Source organism: Heterocephalus glaber, unplaced genomic scaffold, assembly GCF_053883595.1.
Source record: "Heterocephalus glaber isolate CG9 unplaced genomic scaffold, H.glaber_assembly_v1.0 deba00001594, whole genome shotgun sequence".
In the NCBI taxonomy this organism is placed as follows: Eukaryota; Metazoa; Chordata; class Mammalia; order Rodentia; family Bathyergidae; genus Heterocephalus; species Heterocephalus glaber.
The window spans coordinates 11,797,991-11,816,341 of record NW_028258369.1 but is presented as its reverse complement, the minus strand read 5'-3'; the positions used below and the strand labels follow the sequence as shown (position 1 = coordinate 11,816,341).

The 18,351-nt window shown below is 38.4% G+C and overlaps 1 protein-coding gene across 7 annotated transcripts in view; it reads left to right on the top strand.

Annotated features, from left to right (window-relative positions):
* Positions 1–18,351, top strand: part of Cdkl5 (cyclin dependent kinase like 5) — a 191,416-nt gene that overhangs the window by 165,214 nt on the left and 7,851 nt on the right. For 5 of the 7 annotated variants that reach the window (XM_087193680.1, XM_087193681.1, XM_087193679.1 and 2 more), the window contains 6 exons: positions 1,321–1,422; positions 1,707–1,812; positions 5,392–5,515; positions 12,242–12,341; positions 15,739–15,861; positions 17,007–17,126. In XM_087193680.1, the coding sequence (XP_087049806.1) occupies positions 1,321–1,422; positions 1,707–1,812; positions 5,392–5,515; positions 12,242–12,341; positions 15,739–15,861; positions 17,007–17,126 (675 nt within the window). The remainder of the gene's footprint in view (positions 1–1,320; positions 1,423–1,706; positions 1,813–5,391; positions 5,516–12,241; positions 12,342–15,738; positions 15,862–17,006; positions 17,127–18,351) is intronic. The other 2 variants (XM_004866145.4, XM_013066036.3) reach the window with 1 other exon arrangement.

Here is an 18,351-nt window from a genome sequence, read left to right as displayed (position 1 = left end):
AGAAAAACAAAATGTGGTTTCACTTAGAAAATGACTGGCCCTCTGAGAATTCAGAAAAGAGATTTTTGTGAACATGGTGGTCATAAGCTAATTATAAGAAATGACTGTGGGCTAAGCACAGATCTGAGTGTTACTGAAGTCCAGTTCAGGAGGTACAGTGTCAAGCTGCAAGAAAGTACACAAAGGCATAAAGATGCCAGAAAGCTTGAAAAGTGACAAAAGCTGTGAATCATTGGAATGAATCATGAGAATGACACTCATGCAAAGTATTGTGTCCACCTTCAAAATAACAAGGACTCTTATGAGTTTAGGTTAACCATAAACAGTTTTCTAAAATATGTTCGTAGAGGCCCTTGTCAACAGTACAGGTGGCAAAAGTCAAACAAGATCTTGTCACAAAGTAGAAAGAAGAAAAAGTCTTTGTTGGATGAATACCTGCCTGTAACTTTCCAGATATGCTGGGGATTGAGGGGAAGAATGAATCATATTTTAAATAAAGTGTTTTTAAGTTACGTAGGCTTAAGATAATATTTGTATGTGTGATACACAGATACACAATGCAACTAATTCCTCTTGATGACTTAGTCATTGTATTCCTTGATCCTTTTTTGCCAAGGGTAGAAAATGCTACATTTTTTCCCTCTTGGGCACTGTTGTGGACCTAGCACTGTGCTGAGGTTGTGACCCACTTCCTTGAGAGAGCTAGGTAGTGGCAGCATCTCCAGAGATCAGCACCTAGGTGACTGTGGCTAAGAGATACAGGAGACCTCAGCGTTGTTATCCTGGAAACAAGAGAATTTTAAGTACATAAACTACAGAAACAAGGAAATTTTAAGACAAGAATTATCAAGAAGACTTACTCTGTTCCTTAATGCATTCAAGTAACATTTATTTTCATCTGAGTCTGCCACATAAGCCCTTCCTGAAAGCCAATTATGGTTCTGCTCAGTTCTTTTTGTAAAATTCAGCCTAAAATCTGCTAGAGGAATTTTGGATTGACTAATAGAATTTCTAAATAGAGTGTTGCTCAGAACCATGACTGTAATAGAAGAATAATTTTTTGTTTTTAATAATTAATTGAACTTTTCACACTAATGTATTCCTTGCCTTTAATGAGAATTTCACTTTACATTTGCTGAAATTTGCTCAACTTATTTTACATTCATCAGATAATTCACTCCTTTATGGGAAAATTTATGTTTTAGCCAACATTTTTTATTTTAGCTGGCTAAGATACTAGTTATACTAAATAAAGACCATAATGATTTTCATCCATAGGAATAGGATGCTCTTATAAATCTTTTTGAATTTGACTTCCAGCCTGGAGAACAGCTTCCTCCAGAGATGACCGTGGCAAGACCTTCTGTTAAAGAGTCCTCCAGAGAAGGCACCTCTTCATTCCATACCCGTCAGAAATCTGAGGTCTGAATTCTTCAGAGTTGGTACATTTTACTATAAAATGGTCTGTAAGGATTGTTTATTCAACATCTTAAAGCCTTCCTTTTAATCGTTATTCATATCCAGTTTCCCACAGATAAGTTAAACTGGAAAAGTAAGTAGTTTTCCTCATGGCATAGTCCTCAGTTTTCTCTTAAAAAGCCCAGTGAGTTAATTATAAGTGACTGTGCAGTGCACTGGTCTGGCTTTGTAGGCAACACTGTCATCAACCTATGGTGTAACACCTATAAATTTGTTTCCTGTCTCAGGGTGGAGTATATCATGACCCACACTCTGATGATGGCACAGGCCCCAAAGAAAACAGACACCTGTACAATGATCCCGTCCCAAGGAGAGTTGGCAGCTTTTACAGAGGTAAGCCACCACCAGCGTTGACCAGCATCTTCCTCTTCTTTCTGCCTTGGGAATCTCCAGCCTGTGCCCTCTACTACATTTTCACCAGCCCAAATGACTTCAGACCCACAGTGTTCCTGCTTGCACTATACCCTCCAACAGTGTTCTCTGGCACTGGTTCCACCATCTTTGTTCAGGTCCTTTTGGCTTCTGCCTTGGGTTCCTTGAGTAGCCTTGTTACTGGTCTCCTTGTCCATCAAAGCAGTCTCTGGAGTGGCCCTTCTGAAGCTGCATTCTTACCATACTACTCATTCATTCAGTTAAGTCAAAAAATATTTACCAGTGTCACCTGTGTGCCCAGACTGTTCCAGGTTAGAGCATGTCGGTGGACAAAGCAGCCAAACATCTGAAGCTCACATTCTCAAGAGGAAAGATTGCCAGTCAATGTAATATTTCTATACAGCAGTCAAACGTAATAGTGCTACGGAGCGGGAAAAACAGTAAGGTGCAACCCTTTGCCCCCTGCTGCCCTTCCCAGGACCCTAGTCACTCTTACCTGTTGGGAGCTTTGGCAGCTTCCCATGGGCATCAGGCATCTGAATTCCCTAAGGTAGCAGTTCAGACCCTTGCCATCCTCTCCAGCTGCCCTGCCCCTTGCTTCCCTGCCAGGTCTCTCTGGTGCTCAACCTCCGGGACTTATGTAGGCCATGCTCTCTTAGGGCCTGAAATACACTCCTCTTCCCTGTTGGGACAGCCTGTTTCTGTCCTTTTCTTTATAGTCCTCTCCAGTGTGATTTCTTCTCTGCCCACCCTTGACAAAGTATTCCCTTCTCTGTTCCACTCATGTACCTTGCTTATGCCTCTGATACAATGCAGGCCACATCCCACTGGTTTTTGTGTTTCTCTCACAAGGTTGGGCTTCCCTCAAAGACTCTGAGTCCGTGGGTTTGGGTTGTGTTCTTCAGTGATAGAGCAACTGCCTAGCATATGTGAGGGCCTAGGTTCAATCCCCAGCACCACCAAAAAAGAAAAAATAGATTCTGAGTTCTCTTTATCTTTTCTTCTTTTGACTAGCATACTGCTTGGCACAGTTTCATAAATATTTATTGACTGAATTACAGAAAATTCAAGTGTGTTTGCACAAACTTATGTGTTTTGAGATTTAACAGGTGATTGAAACAGATGCTTTGGGGGGCATGTGAACTTAAGAGACATTGATAGAGAAAGGCAACTCCTTTGGATGGTATATTGATCTGATTTCTGATTCCTGGGGGGGGGAAATTCCCTACACCTGAAACTTAAAGGAGGAGAGGTTTATTTTTGGCTCATGGTTTCAGAGGCTTCAAAAGTCCATGGTCAGCTACTCCATGGTGGAAGGACACAGTGAGCAGAGCTGCTCATTTCATGGTGATCAGGAGGCAGAACACAGGAGAAGAGTGCCAGCAAGGGGAATATCCTCCAGAGGCACGCCCCAGTGACCTGCCTCCTCCAGCTGGGCCCCACCTCCCAATGGTACATTCAGCTGTGACATCAGTGGATTGATCTCTGATGAGGGTAGGGCCTCCATGAGCGATCACCTCTCCAGGAGCTTCTCAGTTTAGTCACATTGACAAGATTACCTGGCATAGGTGGTAACTGTGTAATCATAGACTGTAAAATTATTGGGAATCCCAATACCTGGTGGAGAAGTAGATAGCAAGCTCACAGAGCAGGAGGCTCAGCCTCTCAAAGCCTTCCAGAGTCACCACAGCCATAACCTGACTTCTATTTCTGTTGTTTTAGTAGGACAGCTGGACAGAAGCAGGAATTGTGGGATTGGGGGACATTCAGAACTGTTTTGGTTATTTTAATTAGGAATCTGAGCTAAACAAATTCATAAAAATGTTATATAGGAGTAAATGTATATTAAATGATGAGGCTTCTCTGCTGTCTCTCAGTCCTACCTTTGGAAAAAGTATAAGGTGCTAAATACACCTTTTAATGCCCTCCTAACACTATGATGACTTTAGAATCTTGTAAGATTAAACTTTAATTCAAAGTAAAGTTAATTAAAACAAAATGTTATAGTGTACAATGACCAAAAGCCTTTCTTCTGTCAGTGTAAGTTTTACCTCCAAAATGTACTATGCGCTTTTTTTTTCTGTAGTTGTCTGGAGAAAATACTTTAATATAAAATGTTAATGAAGTTTTAAATTAATGAATTAGTCTTTGACTTCTGGAAACATCATTTTATTTTGCTTGCAAATCTGTTAATAACAGAAACACCTCATTTGTCTACCTCATAATCTACTTTAGGGTTTGGCAAATAGAACATTTTAATTTTAAAAAGTTCAGAAATAGAAGGAAAGCTTCAACTAAATGAAACACCTGGAGACATCTATCATTTCAATGATACTGTTAAGTCCTAGAGGAAGATGATAGTAGTATCATTGAAATGACAGATGTTTCCAGAATACTTTCTGTTTTCATTCCTGCTGATCAAGAGTCAACTTAAATGGTGTCACTTACCTTGATATGCACTCTGTATATTACTTTTTTCCCCCTCTCAGTACCAGGGCCTTCACACTGAGTTACTCCCCGCAGCCCCTTTTATTCTTTATTTTTGAGACAGGGTAAGTCTCTTAAGTTGCCCAGGCTGGCCGTGAACCTGTGATCCTCCTGCCTCAGCCTCCCAGAGTGTTGAGATTGCAGGCATGAACCACTATGCCTGGCTTGATACTACTTTTGTGATAAAATTTATAGTATATTTTAATTTGTAAACAAGCTTAGAAATTAATGGAAATATTTAGTAACCACCCCCTCCCCCAAAGCAGAAACACATTTTACTCCCATACATTATAGTTTTATTTTTGTGTTCATTGTTGAAATGAGAATGTAAAGAAAACTAATTTTTTTTTGCAAATTAGCAAATTTCTTTGTAATTTAGTTTAAAATGCATGATGACACTGCCTTCTAAGCGCCAAGGTTTAAACTGTAATTGGTTTAAGCTAGATCGAGTGTTTCAGCATGCATATTGTTAAGAACTGCTTCAGACTCAGAATAAATTTGGCATAGTTGGGTCTGTGATAAGAAAGCCTTAACTTCAGAGAATGTCAAACCAGTGGGAGGAGGGCTGTCATACTTTAAAAACCCTGCAACACTTTTCAGTTTATCAGCTAACAGATCATGTTTGTTAACTGATCCTTGCAGGTTAATGTTGTAAGCAGAGGGGAAGAGAATGTTCCCTAGAATGCCACCACCCTCAGAAAACACAGAAGTTATGTTAGAGGTAGATGAGGGTTTGTACTTACCTGTCTGTTTGATCTGTGTACAACAAAATGCAGTATTTCCGGGCATCGTGTCCCATGCTTGCAACCCTATCTGCTCAGGAGACAAGACTAAAGCAGGAGGATCACAAGTTTGAACCCATCCTGGGAAATTTAGTGAGATTCTCAAAAAAAAAAAAAGAAGTTATAAAAGAAAGGTATATGGGAATGTAGCTCAGTGGTAGAGTGTTCTGGTTTCAACCTCTAGTACCACAAAAAGAAAAGAAAGAATATGCAATCGAATAACTGCTTTGACCAAAAGAGAACACCAGTAACTTAGTTTTTCTTCATTCAGTGCCATCTCCAAGACCAGACAATTCTTTCCATGAAAATAATGTATCAACTAGAGTTTCTTCTCTACCATCTGAGAGCAGTTCCGGAACCAGTCACTCAAAGAGACAACCAGCATTTGATCCATGGTGAGTGTTATGTTTGTTTATACTCATCTTTTTTCTAATTGGAGGTTCATGAGTTCAAGTTCAACATTTATAATAAATATCTTGTAAAAGGAAAAACTTTCCTGGATTAATACGTACCTGATGAGTCTTCTATTGCATTCTTCATGACAGGGATAATGGCATTTGCAGTCTGTGTTTATTGACACTGAACCCCACACTTTGCTTACCACTTTATGTGCATGTCTCAGTCAGCTCTCATGATTGTCCTCTGAAGTAAGGGTTACTCCTCTCGTATAGAAACTAAATCTTGGAAGTCAAGAAACTTGCCTGCTGTTGGACATCCAGTCGCATGGAGAGAGCCAGGATTCAGACTTCAGTGGGTTCTGACTTCAAACCTGTGGGTTTTATCTCTATACCACCTGGCTTTTCATTCATGGGGAAAGACAGAAATAAGAGAACAGCCTTTTATGCTACCATAAAAGCAAATGAAGTCTGAGGTTTAAATGACATGGCAAGTTTCCTTATTCTTTTATCTTTATGTGTCATATGTGATACACATTTAGTGAAAGAATTACAACATATATTAATTTCCTTTAGCAAATTGATCTGAGGAGTAAGGACTTTTTAAAAAAATAGTAATAATGTAGACTTTTTCTCAGACTGCCCAGACTCTAGATGTGAGGGGTGTTTACATGTACTTCATAGAACTTTACTGACTTCTCCACCAAAAGAGTGAAATTGGACTGATACAGTAATTCAAATTTAGAATAAGACCAGTCTGACAAAGATTCCATCTTTTGTGTTTGTTGCCAAATGTAGCAGAGGGCTTTGTATCAGTGCTTCTAACACTAGGTGCCTTCACATTTTGGGCCCCACTGGCAGGACTTATAGCAAGGTTTCAGTGTTACTATGCCTTATAGTGAAAATTATTATTATTATTATTTCTGTTACTTGAGATCAAATCCAGGGGCACTCTGCCACTGAGCCACATCCCCAGCTCTTTTTATTTTGAGATAGGGTCTCATTAAGTCACCTAGGCTGGCCTTGAACTTTCGATCCTCCTGCCTCAACCTCCTGAGTGTTGAGATTACTGATGTGTGTCATCACACCCAGTTTTAATTATCCTTTAAAAAAAATAGGCCAGGCATGGTGGCATACTCCTATAATCCCAGCACTTGGGAGGCTGAGGTAGGGGGTCACTCTGAGTTTGAGGCCTGCCTGGGCAACATAGTGAATTCAAGGCCAGCTTGAAATACCAAATAAGACCCTGTCTCAAAAAAACAAAAAAATACACACATATATATAAATGTGTGTGTGTGTGTGTGTATATATATATATATATATATAATATATAAAAATGTGTATGTATATATATATATATAGACACACTTTTTAAAAGCTGTAAATACCCTTTTTCTATATAAACACACTTTGTGTCCATGCCTTATTTATAAAATAATCTAAACATAGTGACCAAGAGTTTTGATTCAAAATAGGATATTATGATTGATGTCAACTTACTTTTAGCCATATGACTTTATCTGTCCCTCATTTTCTTCAGTGCTTCAGGGCTGGGGATGTAACTTAGTAGAAGAATACATGTTCAACATTCACAAGGTGTTGATTGCTGATATTGAAGAAAAAAAAAAAGAATAGCACGTCCTTCATCTTGTTCATGTGGCAACTACAACAGTGCCTGGCATCGCAAGGGTTTGTTAGTGTTAATGACTGCTGTTATTATCCTTAATGTCCTCTAGCTTCACTATGACTTGTAGATATTTCCCTTCTGCCTAACTTTGCTGGTAAACTTTTATGGATTCTGCCTCTTGGTGACTAGTTTTTTCTCTAGTATGTAGAAGAGATCTGCTGTGCATTAACAAAGAGCACAGATACAGTATCTTTTAGTTGCCAGTTGCCAACCCCTGAGAATAGTGTCTAAAGTGTGAGAATACAGAAGGAATTGATTTTTCTCTTGTTATTGGATAATTAAGTGGTGACTTAAAAGAATATCAGTTACAGATTACCACAGTCCTATGAAAATTAGATAGGCCAGGTCAAAATTAAATCCAAAAGTGGAGGAACCTAAGATAGAGCTCAGCGGTGCACTGACTGCCTGGCAAGCATGAGGCCCTGACTTTGATTCTTGGTACAAAAAAAAAGAAGAGTGGGATAGGTGGTATTAGTATTGCATTGTTGTCTTTTTTTAAAAGGCTTTTTGGTTTGGTTTGGTGCCGGAGATTGGACGCAGAGCCTCACCTATGTCAAGTACAAACTCTATCAATGGATAATATCCCCACTTCCCTGTTTCTGTCTTTTTGATAATCTGTTTGAGTAGAGCTTCAGACAAAGATATATGTAGAAACTAGAAATCAGTTGTTTTAAAACAAATCAGAGACATCATTGGGATGCTGAACTTCAGCAGTCTTCACTGCATCATCCTTGGGCTGATACTGCTTTTGTATGGCCTAAGAGGGATCCAGAATTGCAAGCAAGGGGTGAATTGGCTCTCTTCTTTGGCTTCCTCACCGCTCCTAATGCTGCCATGATGCATCTCCTTCATGCATCACATCTAACTTTGTCTTTGAACAAGGTTCAAGGTACTTGAACTTGGTTCTTGAGTAAGATCTCAGTTTGACTCGCCATATTTCTTGTATTTAAGCACATTTGATAGCTTATGGAAACATGAGAGAATCTTGCTAAGGCAACATACTGAATTGTTATTCCTAAATTATTATGCTGCCTAAGGGCAGTCTGTTTCTTCTTGATAGTACTTTAAATTTATTTGGGGAAGAGAATATTTGTACAGTGTACACATTTCCTGCAATAGAAAAATCAGGCAAAAACAGCAGATAGATGTAGAATAATGCCCAGAACTGTTTTCTGGCCATCTCAGCTGCTAGTATCTCAGACCCACTTAAGAACTGGGAGATAAGCCAGAATATCTCAGAACAAGACAAATGGAGTTAATGTACCTAGATTCATCATCTTTACTAATAGGATGACACCTCCATCCTCACTCAGAGCCTGTTTATTCTTTTATGTTTGGCTCTACCAGTTGGTACTGAGGTCTCCAGGGCAAGAAACAGTCCTAGGTAACAATACAGTGTACACAGGAAGAGCACTAGCTGTGGAGAAAAGCAAGTGTTTCTGCCTTTTCTCAAGCCCCCAGTGAGAAAATCATGCACATTACAGATAGCCATTTAGAGTATATGTTTATAAAGTAGATGATATTTATTTTGCTTTAAAAAGACAATATAAATATGCTTGGGTTAAAAATTGACACTTAATTTGAAATCCCACTACTTAAGAACTGCTCTAACTCATTTAAACAATCCAAGTCTTTTTCTTCCTATAAAATTAGGAATATATTGTACCTACAATAGCTTGCCACCCTATCTCACAGACCTATCTCATTCACCAACTTTCTCCTCTTGCACGTTAGCTGGCCATCCTAGTCATACTGTTAGAGGAAGGGAGGACACAGGGAAAGCATCACACCCCTGACCTCTTACACTCACCTTCCAAGATGCTTCCAGAGGGATTATGCCAAAGCCAGCAAGGCTGACTCTGCCATCTAAACACAAACACCTCCACACCCCCATGCACCCACACTGTGAGTCTGGGAGCAGCTTGAGGGAGGTCAAGCTTCTTTGACTTGTCTGTACAGTGTCTCTAACACCTAACACAGGGGCTAGCATGTATAAAGTATCGATTGACTTGAGTGAAGTTGGTTTCCATGTTAATTCCTTCCTTGGTTGTGGTGAGTCTTTGGAATTCTGTTTCCCATGGCTGCTTAATGGAACCAACTGTTGTATTAGATGACATTAGAGTCGCGTGACTGCTGTGCAGGAAGGTGCCTGGTTACCTCTTGTCCCCTCCACCACCACTCCCACCATACTGCCCCACTTCCATACAGTTCTGATCAGAGCTGCTGCCCCAGGTAGTGTGCCAGGTGACTGGATGGATGATGCATTGTAAGGCTTCCATACCTGAGATATATGTGAACCTCTGCTTTCTCTTCTACATTGTTCCCCTTTGTGCTCAGCACAAACCTGCAGACTCTGCCTGGTGGAATTGCAGGGACCATTATGCACAGATCCAGAAATGATAGGCCATGCTCTTGCCCAGTTGGCCCCATGCCACTTGGCTATATTCAAGGCTCCTTCTTTGTTCGTTTATATACCACACAGTTTTCAAAAGCCTGTGTTCCAGGCAACTGCTTTCCGTCCCTCTAGCTCTCTCAGTGTCTCTCTGAGGCTTTTCTCCCTTCGGTTTTTCTGTTAATGCTCTGGGTGTTTCTGTGTAGCTTCTCCCTCACTCTTTTTTTCTGTGTCTCCCTCTCTTCACTCCAAGTTCATTCTGTCTGTAGTGATGCAGATATTCTTAGGCTTCACTCCTAGCTTTCATCTAGTTCAAGGGTAATTTATTTCCTTTTTCTTCCGGCCCTGGGCTCTTTCCCTGCCTAGGTCTGAGCCCCACCACCTGCTTACCATCAGCTTGAAAATGTTTTCTTCATCATTCCTCCTGCCCCACCTAGACTGTAGTTTTTCCAGGGCCTCTGAGGAAACCCTGCCAAGGGTCTTTGATCCACCTTTCTTGTGTTTTGTGGACCCAACTCTGTAACACCAAACTGTAAACTCTGAGCTGTTTTTCCCATTCTCCTTCCTCTTCCATTTCTTCCCCTTCATCGGCCTCTCACTTTTTCATCTTGTTCTCCATTTCATCCTGGATAGACTCTCCTCTTCCCAGGCAAGTTCCTGCTTCCTCCGAGGACTGATTCTCAAGCCTTCCTTTTCTCTCCTGCCAGTATTACCATTCTTACCTTAATGCCAGTTCCCTTTGGAGACTGCATTCATGAGAACAGTATAACACTGCATCTAAAGAATCTTTAATTTTCTACCATCCCCTTTTCACCCATTCTGTGTGTCTGAAGTTTTCTAGCTTTCAGAGTTGTAAATGCGTTATTCTAAATTCCAATGCCTACTATGTTCTAGCTTGTTAAACTACACAACTTTTATTTCAGAACTTAGAACTCCCTCAGTGACTTTTAAATTGCAGATACTAATGAGTTTCCAGAACACTTGGGCCCACAGTACAGGTTTTCATTTCCCTGACATTCCCATCAAGTGTTAGGGAAGAAATGGTCATCACGCATTCAGGCAGTCATGCTTTTTACTCCCCAACCCCTTTGCCGTTACTGTCTTTGATCTTCAGTCTTTGATTTTTAAAATAAATTTTCTGTGGCTTTAAAAACTTCTTTGTTATAGCTATAGAACAAGTTTGCCATTGAAAATTAAAAAGAAGAAACTGTGCATCAGTAATTCTTCTACCTAATGTGATAGCTATTACGATTTTGTTTTGTTTTGTGTCTAAGACATAGTCTCATTATTTTTCCCAGGCTGTTCTCAAGTTCATGGGCTCAAGAGATTCTCTTGCCTCAGTCTTTTGAGTAGCTTAGACTACAGGCGTTCGCTATTATATCAAGCTTATTAAGGCTTTTTATTTTAATTTCTTCTTGCCTTTTAAAAAAATGCATTTGCATTTATATCTATACACTGTGTTGTATATAGTTGGGCTTATTCCATGTAGAAAGTTTTGAATCTTGGTTTTACTTAATATTATAGTTGAAATATTCCTTCATACCATCTTCTTTAAAGATGTAATTTTTAATAGCTTCATGGAGTTTTGTGTCATGCAGATCTGTAATAGTTTATTTACACATTTTCTGCCTTTACATATTTTTATCAAATAAAGGCAAGAAGCTCCTTTGCTCATATTTTCTTAGATGTCTTAATTACTTCATCATTGTTAGTTATTCTAAAACCATAGCTTTAGCTCTGTCACTTTTAATGATTGTACCACTCTTGATTTTGTGGAATTGCTTATAGAAGAAATCCAGTCATTTGAGAAAATGGCTATTCACATTCATATAGTTATTGAAATTTAAAATAATGTCCATGGAATGGGAGATTTTCCAACAATAACATCAAGGTTCTTTGTTCTTTTTGTTAAAAGTGTAAGTCCTCTTTTAACACACAATATGGGCATCTTTGTTATGGCGAAGATGTTGTTTGCTGTCTTTTAATATCATCTGTTTTTATTAAAATACCTAGTGGTATCTGAAGTATTAAGCTTAATGTCAGTATTTTCAGTTAGACAGGTTTTTTCTTTATATGCACTTTGTTTTAAAGCATTCATCCTGTTTTTTCTTAAGTATTTTTATTTAGTTTTAATAAGTAGGAATTTTCTAGGTTCAGGCAATTTTTACCTTTATTTATAATGTTTCTGTAGCAGCATTGATTATTATGCTCAATTATCTTGGCAAGGTAGTACTAATAATGAGCTGGTTTTTTAGAAGATAAATAGAAAAATTAAGGTATTGAAAATGTTCCTGCACTTTATGTCAGAGGGTTACAGAAAAGGCGTTCTCTAAGCCCTTCACTTTTCAGAATCTCTAATTTTTAGGCTTTCAGCATCATGAAAATGGTCCTGCAATGCAGTTACAGACAATTTGTAATAGTGCTCAAATTGCTAGCTGAGTGAGTCTGTGCCGAAGGATAACCATTAACCATGTTTGATTAGATTTGAGTTCCTCCTGTGCTTTTTTAGAGGACCTTTACCTACATGCTTGATTCTTCATGGCTATGTGAACCTGGTGTCATGCATTTTCAGTCTGCATTATATTTGTCACACAATGGAAAGAGAATGATAGAAAGATCAATATAATAAAGATGTCTTCTCATTTAGGAAAAGTCCTGAAAATATTAGTCATTCCGATCAACTCAAGGAAAAGGAGAAACAAGGTTTTTTCAGGTCAATGAAAAAGAAAAAGAAGAAATCTCAAACAGTAAGTAGATAGCCAATTTCTGTATATAATGGCATAGGTTTCTGCTTTATTCTGTGGTTACTTTATACTCTGTATGTGGCAATCAAAGTTAATTTCTTACTGAGACTCGAATGCATACACTGTATATGTCTCTTTCTGAAATTCTATACAACTGTTCCCTCACAGAGTTTTCTAGATTCAGCAGAATCTCCAAGAGTAGAAATTTAATTTGGATAAGAGAGAACACTTTAATTCTCTCTCAACAAACTTCTTATCCAAATGGATTTATATTCCTATAAAAACTATGAAGATGCAGGATTTGTTTCTCCCTGGAGGCATAAAAATATGTGAAAACTTAGGAAATGATTTTGGTTTACATGTAAGTCTTGAAATTCACAAACAACCATCATTCCTTATCCTCCCCTGGCTGGTTGTAGGCTGCCCATGTTGACAGGCACATTTCTGGGCCATATAGTCACAGAGAGAAGATTACATGACATTTCAGGCCTTGCTTTAGTAGGAAAACATGTTTCCCCTGCGACTGCACTGTCAGACTGTGCCCAGGCTCCTGGGAGCCCTTGACCTAAACAATGGGCTGGCTCCATAGGACTGAGCACCTTACTTCACTGAACCACCCAAGCAAGGATCCTGCTGGCTAGCGATACAAGATAATGGAGAACCAGGCCTCCAGGACCCAGGAGGGTGGTTCTTCATCCAAAGGAGGCTTGCTTCCCCCTTTGCTTCAAGACTAGATGAGGTTGAGTTAGCCACTTTAAATGGTTTTGTTTCTGTTTTTACTTAATATATGCTTTACTCTCATTTACTTGAAGAAGAAAATGACCTGTGTGGAGGGATTTCATTGATTTCATCTGTAAAATGAATAGATTAGACTCAGTGGTTCTGAGGTCCTTTCCATTATGAAAATTCTAGAATTATGACTCCACAGTAAGTAAAGACAAGATAGATGATACTAGCAAGGTATATTACCCCAAGTAAGGATTTTTGTCTCACAGATGTTCTAGAAATGTTAACAAAGACCTTTCTAGATTACCTTTCTAGACCATTCTTTCACTTGCTTGCTTGGTAAATGTATGTATTTCATTATACAGTAAACATGACCTCATTACAGAAAAATCATGGAAAACAAAAAGATTGTTTTTAATCTTACCACCTTCCCACAGCTAGTATAGTAAGTTCCCAACTTACAAACGAGTTCCATTCCAGGACAGTTGTTCATAAGCCAGATTCATTCATAAGCTGACAAAGTGAGTCTTATACAGTACACCTTTGAAAGTTTGCAACTTGAATGTTTGTAAATCAGGGACTTACTCTACTCTATTAGGATTTGGGAGTATTTCCCCCTAGCTTTTTAGCTAATGTATATGTTTGTGGAAGAAAGGTAGGTGGGTGCACACACACGTTTGAAGTTTGTTTTAAATAATAGTAATCATTCTAGTAATATTTTGTATTCTTTTAATAGTATATCCATCTGTATTATACACATAATTATATATATACATATTTATCTATCATAAGCATTAAGTGTTGGCTACCTCTTCTTCACCACTGTTATTTATATTTTAAGGTTTTTGTTCTTACCACAGATCTGTGGACATTATGGGATAACTGAGTGTTAGAAATAAATAGTAAGGATCAAAGAATTGAAGATGTTTTATAATGTCTGTCTGCCCTAGCCCCTGACTCACATGGCTCGTGTGTGTGTGTGTGTGTGTGTGTGTGTGTGTGTGTGTGTGTGTGTTGACATTTTTATTCAGGCTTCAGTTCAAAGTTTAGATATTTAAATGGTATAGACTAGGGTAAATAGGGAAATTACTATTCTCTAACATCCTCTCCACTTATTTTTTATTGATATTTAAACTAACTGCAAAATATCTTTCCACAGGTCGTAAACCTTCCAAACCAAAAGTTTCTTATACCTCTGCATGATTTAATGAAAAGAAAAAAGAAAGTTTTAAGGGCTTTGAAATATAGAGTCAGATTTCCAAAGAGCACTATATCATCTGTGAGATCTCAAGCTCTTAAGCCTGGCATTGGGTCAATTCCATCTTCTTTGAATCAGCATTCAAATATAATTAAAGTTAATTTGTTTTCATTTTCTAGAATTCAGCAAAAGGAAACTAAAACACACTTTGAAAGATAAGACATTCTAGCTTTTATATAAAATTAAAAGAAATTGAAATCTGATGCCTAGTGCACATAGAGAAATACAACATTTAAAACTTGAGGTGGATCCTAAATCTAGTTGAACTCCTTTATTTCACTAGTATAGGAACTGAGCCTGGGCAGATTTGACCTGCCCAAAGTCACAGTCAAATGGGAGGATTAAAATTGAGCTGTCCTGAATCCCAAGCTCAGGCTCAGTCCTTGCCAAGCCATCTCTTTAAGAGCCTTCTGGGAGCTCTCTTCTGGCCTCCTTAGCAATGTAAGTTAAACTCTGCCCTTTCATTAGACCAGGAAAATCATGGAATATTTTACTTGACTGTTTTTGTCCACCCATGAAAGATGGTCTGATTACCTTTATATCCATTGTAGTTCTCTGACAATTGAGATATCTAAATGAGAGAAAAAGGACCAGAAAACAGTGTCCTGTTGTAAAGGTGATTGCTTTGTTTGACACAAGCAAATTTGGAGTCTGCCTTGGGAAATCTGGCTTCAGTTCCATATCCAGATAGTTACATAAGCCCTCAGAGCATATGGTGACTTTGCCAACTTGGTAATTGTAACCTACTTAGTATCTCAACTTGCAGGGATGCTTCAGTTTTAAAAATTGAACTTTATGTTTCTTCACTTGAAAACCAGTATGTGAATTGTGCCAGGTATTTTCCATGGAGTAAATGTTTCTCACAGTGTAGAACAAGGCTTCTTACTCAACATTAGTATCCCACAACAGTGGTAGTCCCCTTCCAAGTGATGTTTCCTGGCTCAAGAGTTGACCACGTTCAAAAGAATTTACAGTATCTTTTTTTTCTAACAGGAAAATTACATGGTAGACTTTTTAGTTTCCGAAGTCCTCTTCTAGCAATTAGGGAAAGACTGAGCTTTATCAGTAGCTCATAAAACATAATTCTTTATAAGAATCATTTCTGATAATAAATTCTTAAATGTTTTAAAATCTTAATATAAGTAGATGGTGGTAGGTCTCCAGGTATTCCTACTGTAGTAGATATTGACTGTGACTATATATTGTATGCTTAGAAGAAATTCTTGCTTATCTTGAACTTACCATATTGACTTCTTCATTTCCAGGTGAGAAATGACACAGAACCTCTCTAAGATGTACAACACAGAGATTCTTTCAGTGACTTAATATTTAACAATTTGAGGGCTGCCAAAAGCTAGTAGTTTTAGTAAAAGCACCCTTTTTTGGCAATTAGTTTATTTGTATCTTATATTGCAGACAGATTGCACCAACGGGGAGAATCCAAGCATCAAGAAATCCCTCTTTCCTCTTTTTAATTCAAAGAATCATTTAAAGCATAGTTCTTCTTTGAAAAAGCTTGCTGTAGTCACTCCACCCATGGTACCCATTTTTATGTATGGTAGCCCTGAAAACTGCTCCAGTAAACTTGTTTTACTGATGACAACAGCATGTCTTATTTTCATGGGGTCATATTCTCTTTATGCTAGTTAAGTACCTGAGCCAGTTCCATAAATTCACTGAATTTATTTATTTCTTCACCTTTCTGAATGACTTAAGGAAATTGAAGCATAAAGTCTATTGAACAAACTAGTGAAAGGCTAGTTTGGATTGTCTGATTAGCCGATTATTGCCAGACAGCATTCATAAAATCCCTTATTTTCTGTGAAGGATTTGATTAACATTTACAGTTGAAAAATGTCTTTGCATTTGGCTCATGAAGTTTATTAACATTTGGTTTGCAGTTTGTTTCTCTGAAACCCAAGTTTGAATTGACCAAATTAAGTGAGCTACCAGCCTCCATGAAAAAACAGCTTCTACTAGTTGGTGACTTGCTCTTTCTTTGCCTGGCTCTAGCTTTTGCTGGTCACTTAGTTTACAGCCATGGCTTGTCATTTGACATAATTGTCCTTTATTCACCAAAATTGGTGAATGGACCAATTGGATTCATTTGGAATTTGTGGCATAAATTTCCAGCATTTACCTAGTGTATAATGCTAGACCCAGCTTTACTGGGCAGTGATTTGGGAATATGATTCAAACCATACTTTCCCACTTTGCTGTCCTTGAAAGCCTACTAGTCTTCTTTAACATCACCAAATACAGTGTTTAGATCATTTTCCCAGCAGGAAAAGTTTTTTATTTTATTGAACTGGTTCATAACCTAACTGCAATATGGAATGAGGATACGACGGCAATTCCTAGTACAGCCCAATTTAACTGCTCTCTCTTACAGCCACTGAAACTAACAGCATGGGAACGCTTTACGGGTTGAAGTTTTAACAAAACTGCATGACATCTGCCAATTTTTCCTAATGCAGGGAAAATTATTAAGAAGGCAGCAGAATTTAACTAGCATCACTTGCATTATGAACATTGGGAGAGTTCGGGTTTCTTTATTGGGTCTTTTTTTTTTTTTGGTTTGGTTTGATTTTCTTTTTGGTTTGGTTCTCCTCTTGGATGTGATTGTATATTTTAATTAGTCTTATTGATATGTTTATTGATTCTTCGTCCGTCTTTTGCTCTAGGTACCCAATTCTGATGGCCCTGATCTTCTGACATTACAGAAAGCTCTTCACTCTGCTAGCACTTCAAGCAGCAGACCAAAGGAGTGGCGCCCTGAGAAACTATCAGATATACAGACCCAAGTGAGTGAAGGCCACACCTCTCCTAGACTCTGACTCTGCAGCAATTCCAGGGCTAGTGGGCAGTGGAGAGAATACTTAGCCTCTTGATATTACAGCAAAGATAAGTCTCCCCCAAATAGACCCTCATTAATAGCCAGGTGCATCTTGGGAGTCAGAATCTTGTTTTAGTGACTCATGTTCCAGTGGTGAAAAGCATGCTCTCCAATAGTCTTCATCTAGGTGGGGACTGGGCAGAAGGTTAGAAGAACAAAGAAGACATAGTCTTCTGTATCAAATACTGTACAACCCAGGAGAGAAAGGATATCCATAAGGATCTTAGTAAAAAGATGTTGGAATAAAGTGAGGTGTGCCGTAAAAAGTTGGGGAGGATGAGCAGTGATGATGAGATGATTAAGGTTTCCTTAAAGGTGGTGGTAGCGTATGAATTGGGCCTTCAAAGATAAGTATAATAAACCTGGAATGAATATTTAAACTTCTGAAATCTATACTTTTTCATTTATTTAGTTATTTGTACCTGTTTGTACCGATAGAAAACAGGCAAGCAGTTGCATTAGGAACTACCTATTAGACAATATTGTGTAGCTAACATTTATCTGCTATAATGGAATAAGCAAACTGAATCAGTAAAGTTTTCAAGTAACTAAAGTTTATATCACCTTTAAGCAGCTATTTTGATTGGAAGTATTTCAGTATTATTTCAGCATCCCATAATAAACATAGTGATATAATCTACCATATTTCCTTTAATCATGTCACAGATTTCTGTGATTTGGAGGCAAGGGCTCTGCTTTTTACAGTTGTTGTTTACTCTTTTCAGCTGTAAGGTATTAACTTAGAGCTGTGCACAGGAGTTCCCCAAATTGCCATTCTCTTTTCCTAACATTGATATTTTCTGCCTCTAACATAACATAAGCTGTGTGTGGGTGGGTGGGTGGGTGAGGGGCACAGAGATCCAGGTATCTAAGTTTATCAGATGTGTATCCAAACTAAGGAGACAGGGCTCTGAATGAGAACCTGATGCTCTATTCCCAGTTTTTAAAAATGAATAAATAAAAGAATGTGGGGCTATAGAGTCTCCTTGAAAAAGAAAAGCTATTTCTTTATCCAGGAAGCTCTTTTCAAGTAACTTTACATCTCCAGCTGGATCAGTCTCCCTTCACAGTGTAGCAACCTGTGGGACCTTTGGCCGGAAGCAGCCATACTACAGAGAAGTCTACTGTGAGCC